Source organism: Eupeodes corollae, chromosome 3 (genome assembly GCF_945859685.1).
Source record: "Eupeodes corollae chromosome 3, idEupCoro1.1, whole genome shotgun sequence".
Lineage (NCBI taxonomy): Eukaryota > Metazoa > Arthropoda > Insecta > Diptera > Syrphidae > Eupeodes > Eupeodes corollae.
Genome location: NC_079149.1, coordinates 18,550,744 through 18,572,908, shown reverse-complemented (window position 1 = coordinate 18,572,908; position 22,165 = coordinate 18,550,744). Strand labels below are relative to the sequence as shown.

The 22,165-nt window shown below is 35.8% G+C and overlaps 4 protein-coding genes across 7 annotated transcripts; 1 reads left to right on the top strand and 3 right to left on the bottom strand.

Moving 5' to 3' along the window:
- Positions 1-1,197: 1,197 nt before the first annotated feature.
- Positions 1,198-5,758, bottom strand: LOC129950873 (GTP-binding protein 1-like). The gene is made up of 6 exons (XM_056062800.1): positions 5,586-5,758; positions 3,579-3,895; positions 3,340-3,520; positions 3,114-3,277; positions 2,871-3,049; positions 1,198-2,801 (listed from the first exon to the last, which is right to left on the bottom strand). The coding sequence occupies exons 2-6, from the start codon at positions 3,784-3,786 to the stop codon at positions 1,494-1,496; spliced, it is 2,040 nt and encodes a 679-aa protein (XP_055918775.1). The 5' UTR covers positions 3,787-3,895; positions 5,586-5,758; the 3' UTR covers positions 1,198-1,493.
- A 3,657-nt stretch (positions 5,759-9,415) lies between these two features.
- LOC129950910 (GTP-binding protein 1) lies at positions 9,416-16,582 on the top strand. Of its 4 annotated transcripts, none has more exons than XM_056062852.1 (6): positions 9,416-9,591; positions 14,149-14,464; positions 14,523-14,703; positions 14,762-14,925; positions 14,990-15,168; positions 15,238-16,582. In XM_056062852.1, the coding sequence occupies exons 2-6, from the start codon at positions 14,257-14,259 to the stop codon at positions 16,513-16,515; spliced, it is 2,010 nt and encodes a 669-aa protein (XP_055918827.1). In that variant the 5' UTR covers positions 9,416-9,591; positions 14,149-14,256; the 3' UTR covers positions 16,516-16,582. The 4 variants fall into 4 exon arrangements, with proteins under 4 accessions (XP_055918827.1, XP_055918828.1, XP_055918829.1 ...); XM_056062853.1 differs by lacking the exon at positions 9,416-9,591 and adding an exon at positions 9,610-9,900; XM_056062854.1 differs by lacking the exon at positions 9,416-9,591 and adding an exon at positions 10,188-10,267.
- A 577-nt stretch (positions 16,583-17,159) lies between these two features.
- LOC129950204 (protein NCBP2AS2 homolog) lies at positions 17,160-17,517 on the bottom strand. The gene is made up of 2 exons (XM_056062049.1): positions 17,345-17,517; positions 17,160-17,280 (listed from the first exon to the last, which is right to left on the bottom strand). Exons 1-2 carry the CDS (start codon positions 17,515-17,517, stop codon positions 17,202-17,204), a joined length of 252 nt encoding a protein of 83 aa, XP_055918024.1. The 3' UTR covers positions 17,160-17,201.
- A 3-nt stretch (positions 17,518-17,520) lies between these two features.
- On the bottom strand, positions 17,521-18,223 carry LOC129950202 (mediator of RNA polymerase II transcription subunit 9). The gene is made up of 3 exons (XM_056062048.1): positions 17,951-18,223; positions 17,752-17,815; positions 17,521-17,685 (listed from the first exon to the last, which is right to left on the bottom strand). Exons 1-3 carry the CDS (start codon positions 18,088-18,090, stop codon positions 17,521-17,523), a joined length of 369 nt encoding a protein of 122 aa, XP_055918023.1. The 5' UTR covers positions 18,091-18,223.
- Between the last annotated feature and the right edge of the window lie 3,942 nt (positions 18,224-22,165).

The following is a 22,165-nucleotide window of genomic DNA, read 5'->3' as shown; positions in this document are numbered from 1 at the left end:
AATAGAATCAAAAGTAGAATCGAGTTACATAGTAGGGCCCCTGAGCTTAATGCTAGACCACTACGGGTCACTGCCACTGACGCAAAAGATCCGATGTCCTAAGTAAATAAAATAGACTAACCGTGAATTTCGAAGTCCCAAGCGGAACCTTTTAGTAATACAAGTCTTATCCTGGCTAAAATAAAACGTGATATCAGTATTTCCTCTGGACTCTTACTCTACAAAACTCTATTACGGTCTATAACTGTCAATCATCTCTTTTGGACATGCCTCAACAGTTTGAAATTCACTGTAGAGACATTCTACCACGTTTGTCTAATGCTGGCATACCCATCGCTACATGTAAACTATTGCTAATGTAAGACGATATAAAGAAGGGCTCAAGGTGCTTGCTATCTCTGAGGATATCGCATATAAGCTTGATAATCGATGTCATAACTGAGCACCGTCTAATAGGAAAGCACACCACCGACTAAGCGTATTTTCAAATGATAATCATAAGGGAGTCAAACTAGTTTCATTGAGTTTAGAAGAAAGCCCAAATATTCATGTGGTCAATTACAATGGGCTATCAAACTGACCTAAGTATATCCTACTCCATCAGGGATAACCACTTTAACCTTACCTAACCTAGCCCTTACCACGAAATCGTCAGAAAATTATTTAAATTCTCAAAATTAATATCTTTAGCTCGAAACATTTTTGTTCGCCCAAAATTTTAAAAAGCTATTGTATAAGGTTCGATAACCCGAAATCCCGCTTAAACTCCCAAGCTCCCAAGAATTAAGCTAATATTCCACGATAGCTCATAAGGGAAAATGTATGGAAAGTCAATCATCTTTCAGATGAAACTTGAAAGTGAATTATTCCGGGTGAAGCGCATTTTTCCTTCGGAAACTGCACGATAAAGGTTGGAAACAATTTTTAATGTCTTAAGGCTTCCGAAAAGCCATCGTGTTATTTCCCTCTCACGTTAACACTAGAGGCCTAATCTTTCAAAAGGATGTCCAATTTTTTCAACAAAGGGTATACAACACCAAGCACGTCTCGGTCACACGTCCAATGCATTGACAGGTGCAACTTTAAGGTAGTTTTGTCTACCTGAGGTCCGATTTGAACACAGGTATTGGCAACTGGCCAACGTTATTAGTTAAAACAATTTAAAAAAAACACATTTTCTTAAATGAAGTCCAAAGATTGTTTAAAATTAAATTTAATTTCATTTTGGGTAAATTCATATCAATTTTTTTTTAACACTTTTTCATTTCAAAATATGAAAGTTTTAAGAAGAAATTGCTTTTAAACAAAAAGAACAAATTTAGCATTTCTAATTTTAGGCAAAAACAAAACTTTTTTTCTTTCTTATTATAAATCCATAAAAATCTCCCACTCGCTTTGCGCCGAGAAAACTCTCCCTTGTTTTTTCTTTTGTATCAAAATCACTTCTAAAACCTTCTCCCGCTCCTCTCGTCAGCTTCTAAGTTTTTGTTGATTTACTGCACTTTGGCAGCGATATGTGAAGTTGATTGAGTTTGTGACGTATTTTGTGACGACGACGGCGCCGCTGTCGCTGTTGCTGCTGCTGACGCTGTCGCCGATGCTGAGTTGGACGAAGAAACTCCATTACCTTGACCTTGATGTCCATTGGGTCGCTTCGTTCGCTTGCCTCCTCGTACATTCGAGCTGCTGAAGTCTCTTTTGTCAACACTTGCTTCCAGGACACCATCCAAGTTCTGCTTGAGATCCGAGTGCTGCTGCTGTTGTTGTTGCTGTTGCTGTTGCTGATGATGTTCTTTAGATGGCGTTGCTGCTTGGACATTTGGATTCTGGTTCTGGTTTTGATTTTGGTTGTGCTGACCACGGGCTTGCATTTTATTTGGCTTAGGTCGATGCTGGACTGGTACTGAGTTCGGTATCGGCCGGAGGACGTTTCCAACTGCTTTTGTCCGACCCTCACGGAAGACCATTCGCTGACCGGGTCTAATGTACTCCGGGTGCTTTATGAAGCGGAATTTCACGTGAGCCTTGTCTCCTGTTCGCAGACATTCTCGAGACATTGTGAGAATCGAAGCAGTCTGTCGGATGCTTCCGCAGTGGACCATGGCTTGGTACCGTGAGAATATCGTTGTCGGATGGTGCAGCACCAAGATTTCCCCCTCGAATTCCCAACATGCGTGTGGCTTCAATTCAGGACTCACCATCACCATTCCTTTTCTTATTTGAGATCTTTTGATTTTCTTTAGCGAAAAACTGGCCGTTTGGCCTCCTCGCACTTCTTTCACATTCATCCTCTTCCGGTGGATACTCTTGATGGCTATGGGTATGAATTGCCCCACGGGATCTGGGCCCAGCAAGAGTACATCGTTTAACTTGATAACTCCCTGCAGACAAGTGCCAGACACCACTGTTCCCACGCCAGGCACAGAGTATGTATCATCGATCTGGAACTCAGCTGGCTGATCATCCTGGCCAGCGTTTCGGGTGCTTAGTAAGTTCAAAAACATCTTCAGCAGATGAAGATTCTCTCCCGACACATTCGACACCAGGAAGATGGGACATAGCCTCTCGGAGACAAAATTTGTTGCACTGAGGACAACTTCGTCCGGGGTCTTCACCATAACCGGAACCTTTCGACAACCTTGTGATTTGAGGATCTTAAAAAGTAACTTAAGATTATCTTGTAGAACATTTGGAGGACACATATCGATTTTGGTAACTACGACGAACACTGGAACAGAGAGGGCGAGTGCGAGGCCTAGATGTTCCTTTGTCATTCCAACTATACCAGCGTTTGCTCCAATCTTTAAAGGAAATCAATAAATGAAAGGCATGTTCGGGAGGTGTGCATGGAAAAGGCATTAGATTCTTACCATTAACATTCCAAAATCTGGAGCATGACCAGTCATCCCAAAAACTGTCGTCTTCAGATAACGCTCGTGGCCTGCCAAATCGATGAACGTTATAACCTTGGCTGACTTCTCACAGATCTTAACCCAGTCCAAAGTTCCATGATCTGGTTTATTTACCACGTTCCCTATGCTATCAAATCCTTAAAGAGAAAATAGAGTGAGTATTTTTGTTGCATCCAATTGTGTCGTGTCTCGAGAACTTACCTAGAATATCATTTCCCACAGAACTTGTTCGTCCGCTTTCCATTTCGTGTTTGTGACGGAATAGCCTCTGTCTGGCATGACCACGGCCATTATCCAATTCCCCGTGTGTCAGAACACCCAGCAAAGTGGACTTTCCTGCGTCCACATTCCCTACAACTGCAACTCTACAATCAAACAAACAAACATAAGTTGTCGAAATAAGTGGTGTTTATATTGAATTTCTTACCGGATCTCCATAAAGTCCGATGTGTCTACTCGTTTTCTTATTAAATATTGCCCGGTCAGACCTTTCTCACCCTTTCTTTGCCTCAGGAGTACCATATCGGCGTCTATGGTTGTTGCCAGTGATTGCAAAGTGGCCACCGAAGCTGAATACTCTTCCTCGTCCAGTCCACTGTCACTTCCATCTAAACCCCAAGGATTTATTGTTATCTCAGCTTCTTGTTTAAGTTTATCAAATGTTACCTTCACCAACTCCAATCTCGTATATAGTCTCTCCTCGGCTGTCCAGAGTTCTCTCCTCGAGACGTTTCTTCAGCAATTCGTACTGCTGTTCGGTGGGACTGACGAGCACGTTCTTCCCTCGAATAATCGTGTAGTCCACTTTGGGATTATGCAACATCTCGTGCATGTCGGCCAGTTGTTTCTTAGTCGGTGTCCCTTGGTTGTCCATTTTTCAGATATTATCAAATTGTTTTTGGAAGTTTTTCGAAATTCAGAAGTTCTCGATTTATTTTTGTTTGAAGAACTTTTTGTCAAAATTATTCATTTCCCTGTTCGCTCTGGAAATGAAAGCACCAAAAATTTGAATAAGCATTAGAGAATCTATAAATTATGTTAAATGGTAGCACATTAGAAGAGTTGACTATGTTATAGGGAAAGCTATGCAGGATAATAGAAGCTAGGTTCGAATCCAGGTGGCTGATTGTTTTTTTTTTTAATTTTAAATGTAATAAAACTGGACATTTTCGTCTTATTTCCTCGAATCGTTTGCAAAAATCGTTCGTAGGAGCTCCAAGTCAAAATATTACACGACAATCTGTTGAAAGACTCATAACAGAGCTAGTAAGCAATCTACTACAAGTAAACAACTGCTTTGTAAGTTAAGCATCAAATTTTGTCCAGATGGTGTTTTCAAGGAGTACAGAACTCTGAATCAATACGACGAATATTTTACGAATGATCCTGAACTCACAAGCCATGATGATTTTTTATGTTACCAACAATTCTTTCCCTTTAAAACTGGAACAGTTCTGTTTTATCAACTTCTTAAATATAGATATCACCAGAACTTTTAAAAATATGCGTTGCTCTGCCATCTCCAGTAATTTATTTTGTATGCAAATTTGTCTAAATTGTAGTTTCCGGAAATGTTATTATGACCCGGCGCTCAACAAAGGCGCGTGCTGATCTTTTTTGTTATCTTTGTGGGTAATGATCGACTGTGTGTGTAACGCCCCAGAAACAACCAAAATGGAAGAAACATCTTTCTTTCTAGTTCCCCACGTATAACCAACAGTTTGCTACTAAAAACATTACAAAATATTTTGTGAGCGAAAAATAAATTAAGTCCCAGACATTCTTTTCTTTTCCAAATGTAACAAAATACTCGATGTATTAATATAAAAATGAAACCTCTTACAGGAAAACCCTGTACTAGGAACTTAAGTGGTAAGAAACAAGTGGAAAATTGGATTTAAAAAAAGAAATGATGATAGAAATAGCCATCAATTAATTGTGTAGTCTTTTGTTGATAAACAAAGAAAAAGACAAACAAAAATATTTAAAATTCTTTTCACCATCGACGTCATCAGTTTGAGTTTTGAACTCTGTTCAAATTTGTTGGTACCTATGTATCTATTTCATAACTTTACTCAGAGCTCATAGTTACTTATTAAGTTGGTATGTTAAGCAAGTTTGGTGTACACGTCAACGTCGCCGTCAGTTTAGTTTACATAACTTTATTATAAGAAACAAACTTACTACCAAAAGAATAAACAATATTATTGTAAAAAGATAAGATTAGCACTAAAAAGTCTTCTTGTTCTTGGTTTTCATTATGTTATTAAGTGGGTACCTATGTAAATAAAAACAACTTGAACCACGTCCGCAACCAAAAGTACGCAAGAAACCGAAAATTTCACTTTCTTTGCCACCAGACGGAAAAAAGTTCTTCGTGGTTTGTGGTTCGTGATATCGATATTTGTGTACCAGAATTGCAACTCAGGTCCCAAATTTTGCTGAACTCACTTCCTTTCCAACCTTGCCTTTACTGTAGCTGGAGTAACAAACATTATTTTTATTGATAATTCAAGAAACCCCAAACCAAAAAAGAGAAAGGATTCCTTTTTGGAGGGGGTGGTTGAATTAGTGAAGGTGATTTGAGACTTTTCTGAGTGATCTCGTACTTTTACTATTGAACCAGGAAGGAAGACACTACACCTGTTTATTTGCAAAGGATATTGGACTTACAAGGGAAACAATTTTATTTTTGTCGAGTTCACGGCCAATGTCCTTTTATGTATTTTCTTTTTTTTTTGTGTATTCTTTTAATGGAATAGACGCAGAGAAGAAAAACCAAAATAGATTTTTTAAACTGGGAGTTTTTCGGTCCCCTTTGGCTTTCAACTTCTACTTGTGTTTGTTTTTGTACAACTGTCAAATTGGCGTCGTAACACAAAACGTCAAATGATATAATTCCAGTTTTTACCGTTTTGGAAAACTTGAGCGTTTGAACTTTGAGGAAAAGCTTTTATGTAAAGTGTGTTCGTAGAGATGAGATCATAAAAATCTGCCTTTTTTAATCGACACTAGTTCTATATTAACCAACGATGATGACAAAAGCACATAACATTTTTAACACCATCTGTTGTGAATTTGTATTCATAGATATTAAAAATAAATGGGGGCGCTCAACTTTCCATTATCGCAGCCCGAATTTCGACTCGCTGTTTTTTTATATTTGATAGATATGTGCAAATTAATAATAACAATAGTAATTTTAGAGCGAGGAAACATTTATTTCTATTTTAAATTAATTTTCAAGTTCACTTTTCACATACAAAACACGCAAAAATAGTTTATTTTTACATTACTTAGATGGTTTTAGTTCAGTGTTACCATACTTGATTTTTTTGTTGGTGATTTCTTTGATTTTAGTGCTCAAATGCAAGTAGTACTTTGCATATACCCAAAATTTGCACCCATCCCAAATTCGATAGTGATCCCAAGAAGGGGGGCAGCATGCCCCCTTACATAGCTAGCTGTTGGCACGCCGTGTTGTCAAATTAAAAAAAAGTTTTTTAGGCTCAAAAAAGTAGCGATAAGTTAGAAAAATAAAATATTTTTTTCTATGGCTTAAAGAATCACCTCGTATTAATTTTTAAAACATGTTCTATTGAGACCCCTTCCTAAATGTGAAAATAAAATCAGGAAATTCGTGCAATGGAAAGTCACCCCAAATGGGGAAATAAAACCAAGTTATGCGGACGCCTGGACATCCTTGGGTCCTTAGGGATGTAATTTCTGAAAAATAAATAAAAATAAACAGAATATGAAATAAAAATAAAGATCAAAAAAAGGAAAAAGTAAACATAAACTTACCAGGGGAAAGCGCCGCCATGTTTTGCTCATAATGTTGTCCATAGAGGAAATATATTATGATTTTAGGTGATAATATATTTCCTCTATGATGTTGTCGGTGACTGACAGTTCTTCAAACTCTACACGGATGCAAAATAATAGGTGTGTTCCAAGGGTGAGTTGGGTTTTGTGTGAGATTAGTTAAGTTGCGTGTGACCTAAAATCTTGTGATACTAGTTTTGTCTGATGTTCGTATTCCGACTTCGTTAACAACCATTTTTGCATGTTATTAGTTGATATGGGTTAAATGTTTTGTTATTACTTCGTAATTATGTATTGTGATGTTTTTAGTGTTCTGGTCTCATGTGGTTCTGTGTTACAGGTCTCCCCTAGAAACACACCTCGGGTATAATAATACCCCTATTTCGTTGGAGGTGTACTAACACCTGTATGGCCTCCCACTATTTGGGTTTGATAATGTGAGAGGAGGAATACACTAGGAGGATATGTGGATAGGATGATATTCCTGTTAGGGATACATAGTCTGATTATACTTTTGCCGGTGTGGGTCGTAATTTTAGCACACCCTTATTTAGCCAACTACTACACAGAGCCGTGTAAGTACAGTGATTATTCGAATTCAAATTCAAATATTATAAAAAATATAAGCAAGATTTGAACCAGCGATCGACGGTTTCTGTTTTTTTTTTATTTCAAACGGTTTTGAATTAAAAAAATCAACATGAATTCCTTATAGTAAAGAAAGTTTTTATTGTCAATTGTCTATAGTGGGAATATAGTTTAATTTGTGGTTCAGTCCACAACTCTGAGAAAAAAAGAAGGGAAGTGAAGAACAAAAAAAGTTTGATTTTCCGCGGGCCGAACTAATTTGCGGGAAGCTGGGCTGCAGCCAGAAAAAAAAGGATTTTAAGTGGTAAGAAGAAAATTCAAAGAAATAAGAAAAAAAGTTGAATCCAAAGAAGAAAATTAAACGTATACAAAAGAGAATAGTTTAAAAATCCTTATGTCCAATCCAAAAAAAAAGGGTTTCATTAATTTAAAAAGTGAAAATTCCATCGATAGAGCGATCAATACGCTAAATCATTTATAAACTATATACCAACCGATACTTACTCCGTGGATTTTTATGTGTCGTGATTGTCCTATAATTAGGTTTTTTTTTTGCTATGTTTAAAGAATTTGTACGTATACATAAATATTTATACTTGTACAAATAGTCGCGGCGTGGAAGTTGTTTTTTTGTAGTTTTAAATTTATTTAATTTTTTTTATTTCTTGATATTTGTTTTACAAGTATAATTGTGTGAGGCACCGAAAATCGATGAGCGGTTGTATCGCGTTTTTAAGTCTTAGCAGATACCTCCACAAAGCTCTATAGGGGTTGGGAGTTATAATTGTTTCCTAGGAAAAAAAAAGAAAGATAACACAAAGGGTATTAAAATTAATATTGGGACACGGCTTTTCAGTATAAATTTCTTTTTTTCTCATTTGTTTAATTGTTTAATGATTGTAATCAATAATTGTAATTTTAAACATAATTAAAAACGCCTACTAAAAGGACGAAAATAGTTTTTTGTTGTTGTTGTTTCGAATTAGTGAAGTAATGTTGTGCTGAGTTCTTTTTTTCAGGGGTGTCGAGGGTAGTGGAGTGGACATGGAGCTAAGATGACCTCAACCCGATCATCGACCAACAATCTTGGGGGTATCCAATACTGGCCAGGAATACCTAAATATAGGGTGGAAATGGCCTCACTACACTAACATCCGCAGTGCCCTGATGGGCCTAAATACTTGTTTCTTATTCCTTGGCCTGATATATGTTCCCCGGAGCTCAACAATCCCACCTCACCTTTTCCAAATCTTCCTATCTCTTTTTCCTACCTCATCCTTATCCTACCCTTCCTACTACACCCAGCTCCTTACCTCCTCTTGCCTCGCAACAATTAAAACCTCATTTATTCAGAAAACAAAGTTAAGACTTTTTATGTACTGTGGTAAATTGAAATTTTACCAAGAATCGTTAGGTTTCTTGTAAGGTTTTTGAAAATTGTGAAAATTTCACTTTTATAAGATTTTTCATTCAAACGTCAGGTTGTAAATTTAAGACTCCTTTTTTCTTTTGGGGCACGCTAAAGATACTGTCTATGCAAATACTCTACAATTAATTCAAAGTCTTAAAGATTTAATTCGTGAAGTTAGAGAGTTCATACATGCACAATTTCTTGTGATTTTGGCCATCTTCATTTTTATGAAAATAATATAGTACTGCAAGCACAGCTGGGGCTGTGACTTGGCAGATATCTTTTAAATGTTAATGGCATACCTTTCTCTTAAGAATGAAATAACCACGAATTGATTTTTTTTAAATATCAAAATGCAAGATCTGGTTGAACTTTTAGTACTGGTGCTTTGCACGATCTTTAAATCTACAAGAATAACCATTGTTCTTTGTCTTGGCTTCCCAAATGTCACTTCATGTTTTTCGTATAGTGACCGATATTATGGACGGTTTAAACCTAAAATTATAAATGATGATGAGTGTTGAAATTTTGAAAACCCTATGAACACACCCAAAAAAGCTCTTTTATTTTCCTATGCAAACGCTCAACTTTACCATTGCGGTAAAAATGTGAACTATTTCATTTTGACGTTTTCTGTTTTGACCAGCGACGCCAATTTGACACTTTGGCAAATATACACAAAACACTACACTTCAAATCAAAGGGGAAAGAAAAAAACACCCAGTTGAAAAAATCTATTTTGGTTTTTATTTTTCTTCGTCTATTCCATCCAAAGAATACACAAAAAAAACTAAAAAAGAAAATACATAAAAGGACATTGGCCGTGAACTCGATAAAAATAAAATTGTTTGCTTTGTGAGTCCAAAATCCTTTCCATAAAAACAAAGTGTAGTGTCTTCCTTCCTGGTTCAATAGTAAAATATACGTGATCGCTCCCAAGTCACCTTCATTCTAACAACCGACCCCCTCCTGACTCTCGCAGGGAATCCTTTCTCTTTTTTTCTCGATTTGGTTTTTCTTTAATGTGTTTATGTTTAATAAATTGTTTCGTACTACAGCTACCGTTAAGTCACAAAATATTTGTAAGGTTTGCAATTGGACATTAATCCATAGTCATAGTGAGTGCAATACAAATATTCCGCTCCAGCAAAGAAATAGACTAAAGTCAGCTCCTAAATACTTTGACTTGAAACTTATGTTGCAGATTTTGGTACCTACATAAATATCAATATCAAGAACCACGAAGAACTATTATTTTTTCGTCTGGTGGCAAAGAAAGTGAAATTTTCGGTTTCTTCGTGTGTACTTTTGATGTGGACGTGGTTCACGTTTGTTTTTATTTACATATCCACTTAATAACATTAACACACAATTTACTATAAGAATAAGAAAATTTTTTAGTGCTAATCTTATCTATCGCCAATTCAATTGCTTATTAGCTCATTAAGATAAACAAACAAAAGTTGACAACGACGACGACAGCGACGTCGCGTCGACGTGTACAACAGTTTACTTAACAAAACATATCAAGGTAATACCATAAGACAAGAGTTATAAAATAGTTATAAAATTACTTGCGATCGACATCTTCGCATAAGAGTCAAAAACTCAAGATGATGACGTCGATCAAGATGATGATGCAAAGAGATTTAAGCATTTGTTTATTATTTTTTTGTAGTCAAAAGAATTCAGAATTGTTTTTATACTTCCTTAACACTTGCTTAAAAAAAATCTCTTACTTTGAACCGAAGTAAAACAAATTGTGTAGGTGAAAGGTGCCCAAGTAAAAATTTGTGCAAATTTGATTCACGTTATACATTTCAACATTATAGCAATCCAAATTTAATTTTGTATTTTAAAAATGGGAATAGGAAAACTTTTCTGTAGTGGACAACACTCAACCTTTTATATAGTTCTCTCTTAACAATCTTTAAAATAAGCCTCATATTATTAACATCAGGCAAGGTACGAGTATCGCCAGGTATGCATATCTCAGATCTTTATACTCCCGCACTTTTTCGGGGTTCAGTTGTTTTTTGTTTGGCATTTGGTCAGGATCAACAAAAAAAGCTGCTGTACGGTGACTTTTTGGAATATGTGTAATCTTTTCCAAATCTATAATCCATACAACTTTCAAAAAATCTTCTTGTTAAATTTCACCTATCCTCCAAAAATCTTAACGAAATGCTAAACTATTTGTTGTAAAACATTTTGAAAGAAATATTTGCTCAAATTGTAGTGAATCCGTTATCTTAACACATCAAGTTTTTAAAATGCATTACAAAATAATGTAATCGGGTATTTCTAAAAATTGAATAGATACTCGTAGGGTTAAAATCGGGGATCGGATTAGAACACAGGGCACACAACGTGTTTTTCAAAACTTATATTCAAAGATTCTCAAAATTTCATTTAAAACCAACAGAAGATTCATAAATGTATCTAGAACTATATTGTGTTTAAGCATAGATTCAAAACAATCGTTTTTGGTTGTCTTAAACATTGTTAAGGGAGCATATTTAAAAAATCGGATTTAGTAGAAATATTTGGAAGTAAGGATTCGACAGTTTAATCCCTTTAAAAAATATTGTCTTGTTTGTGAAACAGAAAAATACTGAATTTTTCCGACCAGTGTTGCAGTGTAAATTTCCAGTCTGTATTTTGTTGTCAGATGGTTTTGTGAAACAATAAATTATATTAAATAAAACAAAAATGTCGGTAAACTCTAAAACTTGGTTTTCTAATAAAAAAAAAATATTTTTTTCCCAGACAAAAATGAACAAAAACAACCCACTCCAAAAATATGGTTTTATTACATTTTGTATCTAAAAGCACTGCAATCCAAAATTTTAAACGATTTTCTTCAAATCTATCAACCTTACGAACAAAATTGTTGCAGTTTTTGTCTGTGTGTAGAATTACATGATATTTAATATGTCACTAAACAGTAAACAGAGTAATTTGTAAAAAAGTGTACTTGATCCCCTTTGATCCCTCCACCTTTTCAACGTTAGAGAGGTATAAAAAAGCTCTCCCCACAATTTTAGCTAAACCACTAAAATCTTTTTGTTATTCAATTTTCTTTGACTTACCAATAAATGTCAAGAAATAAGTCGATGACTAATTTAGTCTAACGTCTTTAGCATCAAGTAAAATGTGCTTGCACAATCTTAAGTCAATTTTCAATTAATCATTTTCTATGCGCTTTAGTTTTATATTTAAATGATTCTTAAGTTTGTACATATATCTATTGTGTTCTTGTATTTGTAATTACTTCCTAAGAAATGTTAAACAACGCTACAAATGTCTTCTTTATAATTAAAATAAACAATACACATTAAGACTGAAGCCATTACCCAAGCGAAAGTACCTATTTGTGTTATTTGTGGATTTGTTAAATATGTCTCGCATTTCTCCACTTCTGACTTGATTCCAACAACACACCCCTGTTAAAATAATTCTTTTATCAATGCTGGGTTCCTTCGGGACTTTTATTTTTATTTTGTTTTTCCATGAATACGATATCTCCACAATTATTTCATCATCTTCTTCAATAAGTTAATAGAAAGATATTCGAGTACATACTTAATTTTCCTATAAATGGGCCCCATCGTTATGTTATGAGTTTAGTCTTCAGTTGACCACTGATACGGCAAATTTAAAACCGATGGGAGGAAAAGTTGTTATTAAAAATATTAAATATTACTCATTTTATCACCGGCGACGGCGTGTGAATGTGTACACTTAAAACTTTAAGGTATTTGGTTCTTAAAGTATAGGCGTTCAGTTTTTATTAAAAAGAAAAACAATTTTTATTGATTCTGAGTTCTGAGATGCATCTCTATTTGGTGAATCACAAGAAATGCATTGCTTTTGATGCGTTGATTATTGCATCAGACATTTGGAATTGAAATAATAGTGAAATGCTTAAGTTCCGTGGCTTTTAGCTAAGTTTCATCATCATTTAAAAATCGGAACTGGGTTTTATAGATTTTTCAACTTATCCCATAATATTTAGTGACCCATCTTGTTATCCTTTAAACCAGAAAAATATTGTGGTCGTTTACCAAAAAAGTTAAATAAAATATTCTTTTATTTTTGAACGCATCAAGTGTAAGTTTGTACTACTTTTGCCGGTAAATGAATAAATAACTGAACGTTACCTCTTAAAAAGTAATCGTGAGGCGTTTAGTCACACGAATAAAGGGTCCACTTCTGCAGAAAAAGTTGTCTTCAAATTGATTTTGAAATAAATTGGTGGTTGAGATTTGTTAGATATGAAAAATTGCATCATCTTATTGGGACGAAATGTTAAGCCAATCTATTATCGGAAGAAAAAACTGCTGCCCTTTTTCATTTGAAAAGAAATAGGAACTCCAAGATGACGCTAAGTTTGCATTTGAAGCAACAAGTCATTTAACGGCAAATAAGATTCATTGTTAAATACTGTAAAATGGATTTTACGAACCTCCCGAACAGATTTATTTTGTTTTCAAAGACTTATGACCAACCTGACTGAACACTATGACTTCTTATGCGGCTAAAAAAAAACAACCAATACAAAAAAGTTGTTAAAAATGTATCCTTGGAATAGTTTTTACAGAATTTTATCATATCTAGGGACCTAGTATTTACCTTCACCGCCTCTATATAGGGTATTGATAAAAATCCCCAAAAAGTGGTTATTGCTTAAATTTCTGAATGAATATACAAAATTGCATCATTATTTTTATAAAATGTTTGGACGAGACTCCTTGTTTGTGTTGTTTCTTTTTTCTTAGATTTTTAACTAAATGGAAACATTTAGTTGAAACTAAGCAACTCAAATAAAGAAGACTAATAATGAAATTGTCAGTCTTGAAAGATGTAATTCTTGCATAATGGTTTTAAGGTTTTGATATAAAATAGGCAAACAAAACGTTTTTTTTTTTTTAAATGGGCAAAAAATAGAACAAATTAATGGCTCAATACAGCTACCTCGTTCAACAAGGTATCTAAAAATCCACCTATCCAAGATACCCTATCCAACACGAGATTGAACGCTCGATTATGAATCTAGTTACCTTTTTGATGATATTTGGTGATGATTTGGTTAGAGAACTGCAGTTCCAAAATTCCATTGTTAGTTTTAGTTGCAATTTTTTCCTTTTCTTGGGGACATAACACCAAAACGGTTAATCTTTATTTACTTGTGTATCCACATTAATGTAGCAATGGAAAACAAATATAGGAACATTTCATTTATTTAAAAAAAAATATGTACATACTTTCAACCAGCAGGATTCGAACCTAACTTATCTCATCTTGCATAGCTTTCCCTTTAACATAGCTATCACTTCCAGTATGCTACCATTCCACATAATTTATAGATTCTCTAATCCTTATTCGAATTTTTGGTGCTTTCATTTCCAGAGCGAACAGGGAAATGAATAATTTTGACAAAAAGTTCTTCAAACAAAAATAAATCAAGAACTTCTGAATTTGAAAAACTTCCAACCACAATTTGATAAAATCTGAAAAATGGACAACCAAGGGACACCGACTAAGAAACAACTGGCCGACATGCACGAGATGTTGCATAATCCCAAAGTGGACTACACGATTATTCGAGGGAAGAATGTGCTCGTCAGTCCCACCGAACAGCAGTATGAGTTGCTAAAGAAACGTCTCGAGGAGAGAACTCTGGACAGCCGAGGAGAGACTATATACGAGATTGGAGTTGGTGAAGGTAACATTTGATAAACTTAAACAAGAAGCTGAGATAACAATAAATCCTTGGTGCTTAGATGGAAGTGACAGTGGGTTAGACGAGGAAGAGTATTCAGCTTCGGTGGCCACTCTGCAATCACTGGCAACAACCATCGACGCCGATATGGTTCTCCTGAGGCAAAGAAAGGGTGAGAAAGGTCTGACTGGGCAATATTTAATAAGAAAACGAGTAGACACATCGGACTTTATGGAGATTCGGTAAAACATTCAAGTTACTCTTAACTTATTACAACCACTAATGTTTTTTTATTTGTAGAGTTGCAGTTGTAGGTAATGTGGACGCTGGAAAGTCCACATTGTTGGGTGTTCTGACACACGGGGAATTGGATAATGGTCGTGGTCATGCCAGACAGAGGCTATTCCGTCACAAACACGAAATGGAAAGCGGACGAACAAGTTCTGTTGGAAATGATATTTTAGGTAAGTTCTTGCGACACAACACAATTGGATGCCACAAAAATACTCACTCTACTTTCTCTTTAAGGATTTGATAGCATAGGGAACGTGGTAAATAAACCAGATCATGGAACTTTGGACTGGGTTAAGATCTGTGAGAAGTCAGCCAAGGTTATAACGTTCATCGATTTGGCAGGCCACGAGCGTTATTTGAAGACGACAGTTTTTGGGATGACTGGTCATGCTCCAGATTTTGGAATGTTGATGGTAAGAATCTAATGCGCTTTCCATGCACACCTCCCGAACATGCCTTTCATTTATTGATTTCCTTTAAAGATTGGAGCAAATGCTGGTATAGTTGGAATGACAAAGGAACATCTAGGCCTCGCACTCGCCCTCTCTGTTCCTGTGTTCGTCGTAGTAACCAAAATCGATATGTGTCCTCCAAATGTTCTACAAGATAATCTTAAGTTACTTTTTAAGATCCTCAAATCACAAGGTTGTCGAAAAGTTCCGGTTATGGTAAAGACCCCGGACGAAGTTGTCCTCAGTGCAACAAATTTTGTCTCCGAGAGGCTATGTCCCATCTTTTTAGTGTCGAATGTGTCGGGAGAGAATCTTCATCTGCTGAAGATGTTTTTGAACTTACTAAGCACCCGAAACGCTGGCCAGGACGATCAGCCAGCTGAGTTCCAGATCGATGATACCTACTCTGTGCCTGGCGTGGGAACAGTTGTGTCTGGCACTTGTCTGCAGGGAGTTATTAAGTTAAACGATGTACTCTTGCTGGGCCCAGATCCCGTGGGGCAATTCATACCCATAGCCATCAAGAGTATCCACCGCAAGAGGATGAATGTGAAAGAAGTGCGAGGAGGCCAAACGGCTAGTTTTTCGCTAAAGAAAATCAAAAGATCTCAAATAAGAAAAGGAATGGTGATGGTGAGTCCTGAATTGAAGCCACACGCATGTTGGGAATTCGAGGGGGAAATCTTAGTGCTGCACCATCCGACAACGATATTCTCACGCTACCAAGCCATGGTCCACTGCGGAAGCATCCGACAGACGGCCTCGATTCTCACAATGTCTAGGGAATGCCTCCGGACAGGGGATAAGGCTCACGTGAAATTCCGATTCATAAAGCACCCGGAGTACATCAGACCCGGTCAGCGAATGGTTTTCCGTGAGGGTCGGACAAAAGCAGTTGGAAACGTCCTCCGGCCGATACCGAACTCAGTACCAGTCCAGCATCGACCTAAGCCAAATAAAATGCAAGCCCGTGGTCAGCACAACCAAAATCAGAACCAGAATCCAAATGTCCAAGCAGCAGCGCCATCTAAAGAACATCATCAGCAACAGCAACAGCAGCAGCACTCGGATCTCAAGCAGAACTTGGATGGTGTCCTGGAAGCAAGTGTTGACAAAAGAGACTTCAGTAGCTCGAATGTGCGAGGAGGCAAACGAACGAAACGACCCAACGGACATCAAGGTCAAGGAAGTGGAGTTTCTTCGTCCAACTTAGCATCGGCGACAGCGTCAGCAGCAGCAACAGCGACAGCGGCGCCGTCATCGTCACAAACTCAATCAACTTCACATATCGCTGCCAAAGTGCAGTAAATCAACAAAAACTTAGAAGCTGATGAGAGGAGGGGAAGAAGGTTTTAGAAGTGATTTTGATACAAAAACAAGGGAAATTTTTCTCGGCGCAAAGCGAGTGGGAGATTTTTATGGATTTATAATAAGAAAGAAAAAAAGTTTTGTTTTTGCCTAAAATTAGAATTTCCAAATTTGTTCTTTTTATTTAAATGCAATTTCTTCTCAGAACTTTCATATTTTGAAATGAAAAAGTGTTAAAAGAAAACATTGATATGAATTTACCCAAAATGAAAATAAATTTAATTTTAAACAATCTTTGGACTTCACAAAAATGACGTGTTTGTTTTTGATGTTTGTTCAAGTTTCTCCGGAGCTATTTTTTAACCTTAGTTATGGAATAATTTCGATAATGGAAGTTCCTATCGAGATACTAATTTTTCTACGAGTTGATTTGATAGTGGAAATATACTTCAATTCCTATTTTCGAAGAGAACAAGATTTCCAAAGGAAATTGTGTCTACTTAATTCCAGATTTCATTTACAATGGCACCTTCCGATTTAATTACAATTTCCTCCAAATCAGAATGTAGGAAGCCTTTCGAAAAGTCTATAGGAATTTTCTATACTTTTCTTAGAACGTATTCAATTTTTTTAAGAAAAAATAATTTTTGCTGCTTTTGCTTACGTCACATTTTTATTACAATATTTCATTTTTTCTTTTTTAACTCTTCTTTGACTCCTTCGATCTCTTGCTTCAGATTATTATTGAACATCCTTATAAAGTCCCTAAAAAGAAAACTCAGGTTATAATCGCTTCTGAACAAGAACTTATCAACAACTGTGTTCTTACTTGAATTTCTCTGGAGTCATATCAGCCAATCCACGACGCTCAGCCATGTTCTTAGTCTTGTACATCATTGCGACCACCAACTGGGCGGCCCTTCTCATAGGATAGCTTTCGGCCATCTTCTGTATGAGCTGCTCATTGTTGGCCAGATATCGGAAGAGGATTCGCAGAACCATTTTCTAGAATTGAATGTTTTTGTATTTCCTTATCAGCTGCTGTTTCAGCTTCAATTGACTCTTGAGGAGTTCAAGCTTTTGAAGTTGTTCCTCTTTGTTGTAATCGATGCCGGGCAGTTGCTTGATTTGATTTCGAGCACTTTCGAAGCGTTTTTGTAGCTCTAAGATCTAAAATCATTCAAGTAAATAGATTTATACACTTTCTGATGTAATTTGTAATGAAAATATTTTTACCTTCTGACTGCACTCTTGAGATTCTCTTTGCTTAGCTGCGTTATCAAGAGGATCCTTTTCCACACTAAAAATTAAATGTTTTATTTTATGTAATGATGTAGCAATCAATAGATACGTTTTTTGACAGTAAACAAAAGCGCATTATTGTTTTTGTCTAAAAATAAAAATAATTTTTGTTAAAAAGAAAAGAAAATTTTACCAACGAATGATGTCGTAGATAACAGGCAAGAGTTCAATATCAAGTTGGTCGACTGTCAAAGTTCCAGTGGGTTCTGTTTTGGGAATATTTGGGTTGATTTGTTGATTTTTATCAATTGATTCGGATGGAGAGTGGTCCATAATTGATGGTATTAATGCATTTTCTTATCTATCTTTATTAGAATTTAGAAAATAATAGAAAAAACTAATATTTGTTTAGATAAAATCCGAAAATGCTGATTCCGATATCAGTTTGAGTTTGTGACAGATTTCTTTTGTTATTATTTTGACACAAAGGGTGTGTTCGAGACTTAAGTTCTGTTTGTTCACTTTCTTCACAGTAATAGGCTTTTCACACCAAACCCAAAGCCGGGTTTTCGGCAGAATGTTTTCGAAAGGCCGAAAATCGTTCACACCGAAGATTTACACGTTTTCATTTGACATTTAAATTTGTTTAACACCGGCTTTCAAATAGATGAAACAATGGCTCAACTTTCCATTACCGCAAATAAATATGTGCCATATGTGCAAATAAATAATAACTATAGCAATTTTAGAGCTAGGAAACATTTATTTCTATTTTTAATTAATTTTTAAAGTTCACTTTTTTACATACAAAACACACAAAAATGGTTGATTTTGACATTTCTTCCCTGTTTTTTGTTCAGTGCTGCCATACTTGTTTTTTTTTCTTGGTAATTTCTTTTATTTTAGTGCTCAAATGAAAAAGTAGTTTGCATATACCCAAACTCGCACCCACCCGAAATCCTATAGTGACCCCAAGCAAGAGGGTTGCAGGGGGGCAGCATGTCCCCCCACACATACGTAGCTGTTAGTATGCCGTACTATCAATTAAAATTTTTTTTTTTTTATGACTTAAAGTTGTTTCCTCGCCCTAATATTTAAAACATGTTCTGTTGAGACCCCTACCTAACTGTAAAAAAATCAGAAGGAAATTCGTGCTGCGGTAATGGAAAGTCGCCCCGAAACAATTTGTGAGTAAAAAGTTTTGTTCTTCTCAAGTTATCTGTGAAAATAAAATGAATTCTAACGAATTCAAATTTTAACGTAACACTAGCTCGTCTCGAAGAAGAGCTTGAACAAAAGTTCTGGGGACGGGTGAAATAAGCTCACGACATGAATCAACAAGAACTACAAACTCGCTTGGCTGCAGCTATCCTCTTTATTTATTTCAACCGGTCCGAACAATTTACTAAGGAGAAGCTCATTGTCTAGAAAATATATCATAGAATCAACAACAAACAAAACTGTTAAAATAAAAATTCATTTTATTTAAACCATTTTCTTCTTCTTTCACAACAAATTCAATCCAAAATACTGAGCTTATGACTTTTCAGAATCGCCATATATTGTGGCCGTCCAAACAACTTATAGGTGGAGTGAAGAAGATTCTGGACGATTTCGTGCAGAATCAGAAAAGGTCAATTCCTAGTTCCAGATTTGTACTAAAATCACACTCATCCAAAGCGATCACTCAAGCTGTTATGATGGGCTGTAATTTCTTCATGACCATCTTCTTTCTTCCTTTAAGGACTCGCGTGGCTTGTATAAAAGAACTGAGGATCTTCTTGATGTTGGCATCGCTGTCCATCAAGGGTCGATAACCCACTGTGGTTTTATTTACTAGAACAACATTGTGGAATGTTTTGTCGCAAATTTTCCTAGCCAGCTGAGACATAGCCTCCACCAGAGATTTTCTTTCATACTAATTCTCCTCCACAAATGAACTTATCGCCTCTTTCTCCACATAGTAAGTGACAGCATCGAATATGTTAATTGTGGCGACGAGTTCGAATTCGAAGACGCATTCCTTGGAAACGTCATTACGAACTATGAGCAAGTCTTCCTCGTCCTTGGGGTCGTCACGCCAGTAGCCATAGTGAATTCCGGTTCCTTGCTTAAAAAAGAGTGTTTGAAACTCTGGAGGATCATTAAAGAACCGCCAGTGCCGCAAATAGTCACCGGGGCTTTTATTCTCCACGCGACGTTGGCAAATTTGTCCGCAATTGTTTTCTGTTGCCACGCAGCTCCCCCAAAGTTTCCTTTTTATGTTTTTTTTCTCTTCCATATTCTGTAAATAAAAAACAAAAAGAAATAATTCGACCACATTTATTTCAAAATGAAATATTTGTTTTGACAGCAGCCATCAGCTGTTTTGTTTCTATTAATTTGAGCGCTGAATGTTTCGAAAGGTTTGTTTGTTTAGTTCTACTTTGAATCGCTTATAGTTTTAGAGAGGTTTTATATAAAACTTGTGGTTTACCAAAAATGTATGGAAAACTTAATTTTTCGATGTAGGTTTTCGGTAAGGGTTTTGGACTTGGTGTGAAAAGCCTATAAGGATTTAGGTAATATAATATTTTGGATTGTTTTTTAATTTTGTTTGTATTAGTGATTCGATTAAAACTGTTTAACGATGATTTTAAGACCTAACAATATTTTGCAGGTTCACACGACAGAAGGGACTTGTAAGTAATTCAAGTTTCTAGCATCTGATTGGCCAGTTGCCAAAAAATTGACTTCCAATCAAGGTAACTTTAGTACAGAAAAATCTCCCTAACTATGAAGTCAAGTCAACTCATGTTAAAATGACAATTGATCACGTTTTTTCATTCAATTGGAAGCTGAACTTTATTACTCTATGATTTATTTATTTTTTGCACAGCGTCATTCAATGCTTTCTGTAAAAGGGTTACTTGTCAATTTTGAAAAAAATAAGTAATATTTTCTACAATGCAAAATACAAATCGTGATAGACTTGTTCCTTGATTGAGGAGTGTTTTGTGGAAAATAATTTGTTTGGTACTTTTTGTACGATGAACTTAAGGTAGAGGTTTGCAAAGTAAAGTTCTACATTTCAAAGTTATGACACTTGAAAACTAAATATTAGCTTTAGTCAAAATGTACGTTCAAAGAATGAAGTTGACTGCGAATGAAGTCCCTTATGTTGCCTGAACCTGCCCATTGCCTTTTAATAACTGTCAATTCGCTGACAATAGCAAATTAAACCATCCCATAAAAAATGTCTCTTCCCGCGGTTAGTGGATTTTTTAATATATTCTTATGACTTCATTGTCTTATAGTTAGATGATTCGATTTGGTGGCCCGCTTAGTACTTCTTATATTAAATAACAATGAAATATTTGTCTGCTGACAATGACGTTTCTGTCATTTTGTATTTTGACAGATTCGACGTAAAAGATTGATATATTTTAAGGGTAGGTGTTGATGTTAAGTAAAGCATACATTATTTAGGAAATAATTACCATTTCATTTTGTAATATTGCAAAGTTTCAATTTATTATGTATGGAACAAAATATCGGTTAAATAGCCGACGCAACTTGACCGGCACACCTCCATCCGATGGTACAAATTTTCTATGACGCTGAGGCAAAATTGAGGTCCAATGCTGTTCAGCTCTTAAATTGTTGCTGGCCTTTTCTTCCAAATATCCCCAAAGAAATAAGTCCAACGGTGTAAAATCACATTATTATCGCCACCACGTGAAAAAACATGGCAACAAGTTTGTTTTTGTCTCAAGATATCCACTGAGGTTAAGTGTGCCTCATCATTGAAGACGATTTTCTCTGAAAATTCATTACACTGTTGCCATTTCTCGCCACCATTCTGACTTCAAATCGTCAAGAGGCTTTAGTTCTTGAATCAACTGCACCTTGCTCTACGACAAGTTGTTGTGCCAGGTACTTGAGCCAAACTGTAGCGCACAGCAGCAATATTTTCGGCAGTAAGAGCTGTACGAGCGATGTCATAAAAAGCCTGAACACCTTTAACGATTTCCTCAATTGCATATATTTCCATGGCTCAAATTTGGTTATGTAGTCTGAAATTGAGAAATGTCAAATGAAATGCAGAAAAAACTTGACGTTTACGTTGACAGTCAATATCGTCCTTTAAAAGCATGATTCTTTTAGGATTTTATAGGGTTACAGTTGTTGAAGTTATTCATGGTTTCATCATTGATTATAAGAGTTAAAAACTCCTGAGTTTATTAAAAATCAGCTGTTTAAGTAAGCTTTTAGAGAAAACAAAATGGCTACTACCACATTCGAACCAATTTGTTTTGAAATAGAAAAAAGAAAACAAATTTTAACATAGCATAATAATTTCATATTTAAACATCAAATTAAATGCTGACACAACTTACTCAAACTGTTTTGTTTTTGTTTTATTATT

Excerpts from the sequence above, each read along its gene's own strand:
- LOC129950202 (XM_056062048.1), bottom strand. The coding sequence starts at position 18,090 with ATGGACCACTCTCCATCCGAATCAATTGATAAAAATCAACAAATCAAC. Across the intron at positions 17,816-17,950 it reads ATCTACGACATCATTCGTTG|TGTGGAAAAGGATCCTCTTG; the intron begins GTAAAATTTTCT and ends TTTAATTTTTAG. Across the intron at positions 17,686-17,751 it reads CTCAAGAGTGCAGTCAGAAG|ATCTTAGAGCTACAAAAACG; the intron begins GTAAAAATATTT and ends GAATGATTTTAG.
- LOC129950873 (XM_056062800.1), bottom strand. The coding sequence starts at position 3,786 with ATGGACAACCAAGGGACACCGACTAAGAAACAACTGGCCGACATGCAC. Across the intron at positions 3,521-3,578 it reads CGAGATTGGAGTTGGTGAAG|ATGGAAGTGACAGTGGACTG; the intron begins GTAACATTTGAT and ends CTTGGGGTTTAG. Across the intron at positions 3,050-3,113 it reads TGTGGGAAATGATATTCTAG|GATTTGATAGCATAGGGAAC; the intron begins GTAAGTTCTCGA and ends TTTCTCTTTAAG.
- LOC129950204 (XM_056062049.1), bottom strand. The coding sequence starts at position 17,517 with ATGGTTCTGCGAATCCTCTTCCGATATCTGGCCAACAATGAGCAGCTC. Across the intron at positions 17,281-17,344 it reads ATGACTCCAGAGAAATTCAA|GGACTTTATAAGGATGTTCA; the intron begins GTAAGAACACAG and ends TTTTCTTTTTAG.
- LOC129950910 (XM_056062852.1), top strand. The coding sequence starts at position 14,257 with ATGGACAACCAAGGGACACCGACTAAGAAACAACTGGCCGACATGCAC. Across the intron at positions 14,926-14,989 it reads TGTTGGAAATGATATTTTAG|GATTTGATAGCATAGGGAAC; the intron begins GTAAGTTCTTGC and ends TTTCTCTTTAAG. Across the intron at positions 15,169-15,237 it reads CAGATTTTGGAATGTTGATG|ATTGGAGCAAATGCTGGTAT; the intron begins GTAAGAATCTAA and ends TTTCCTTTAAAG.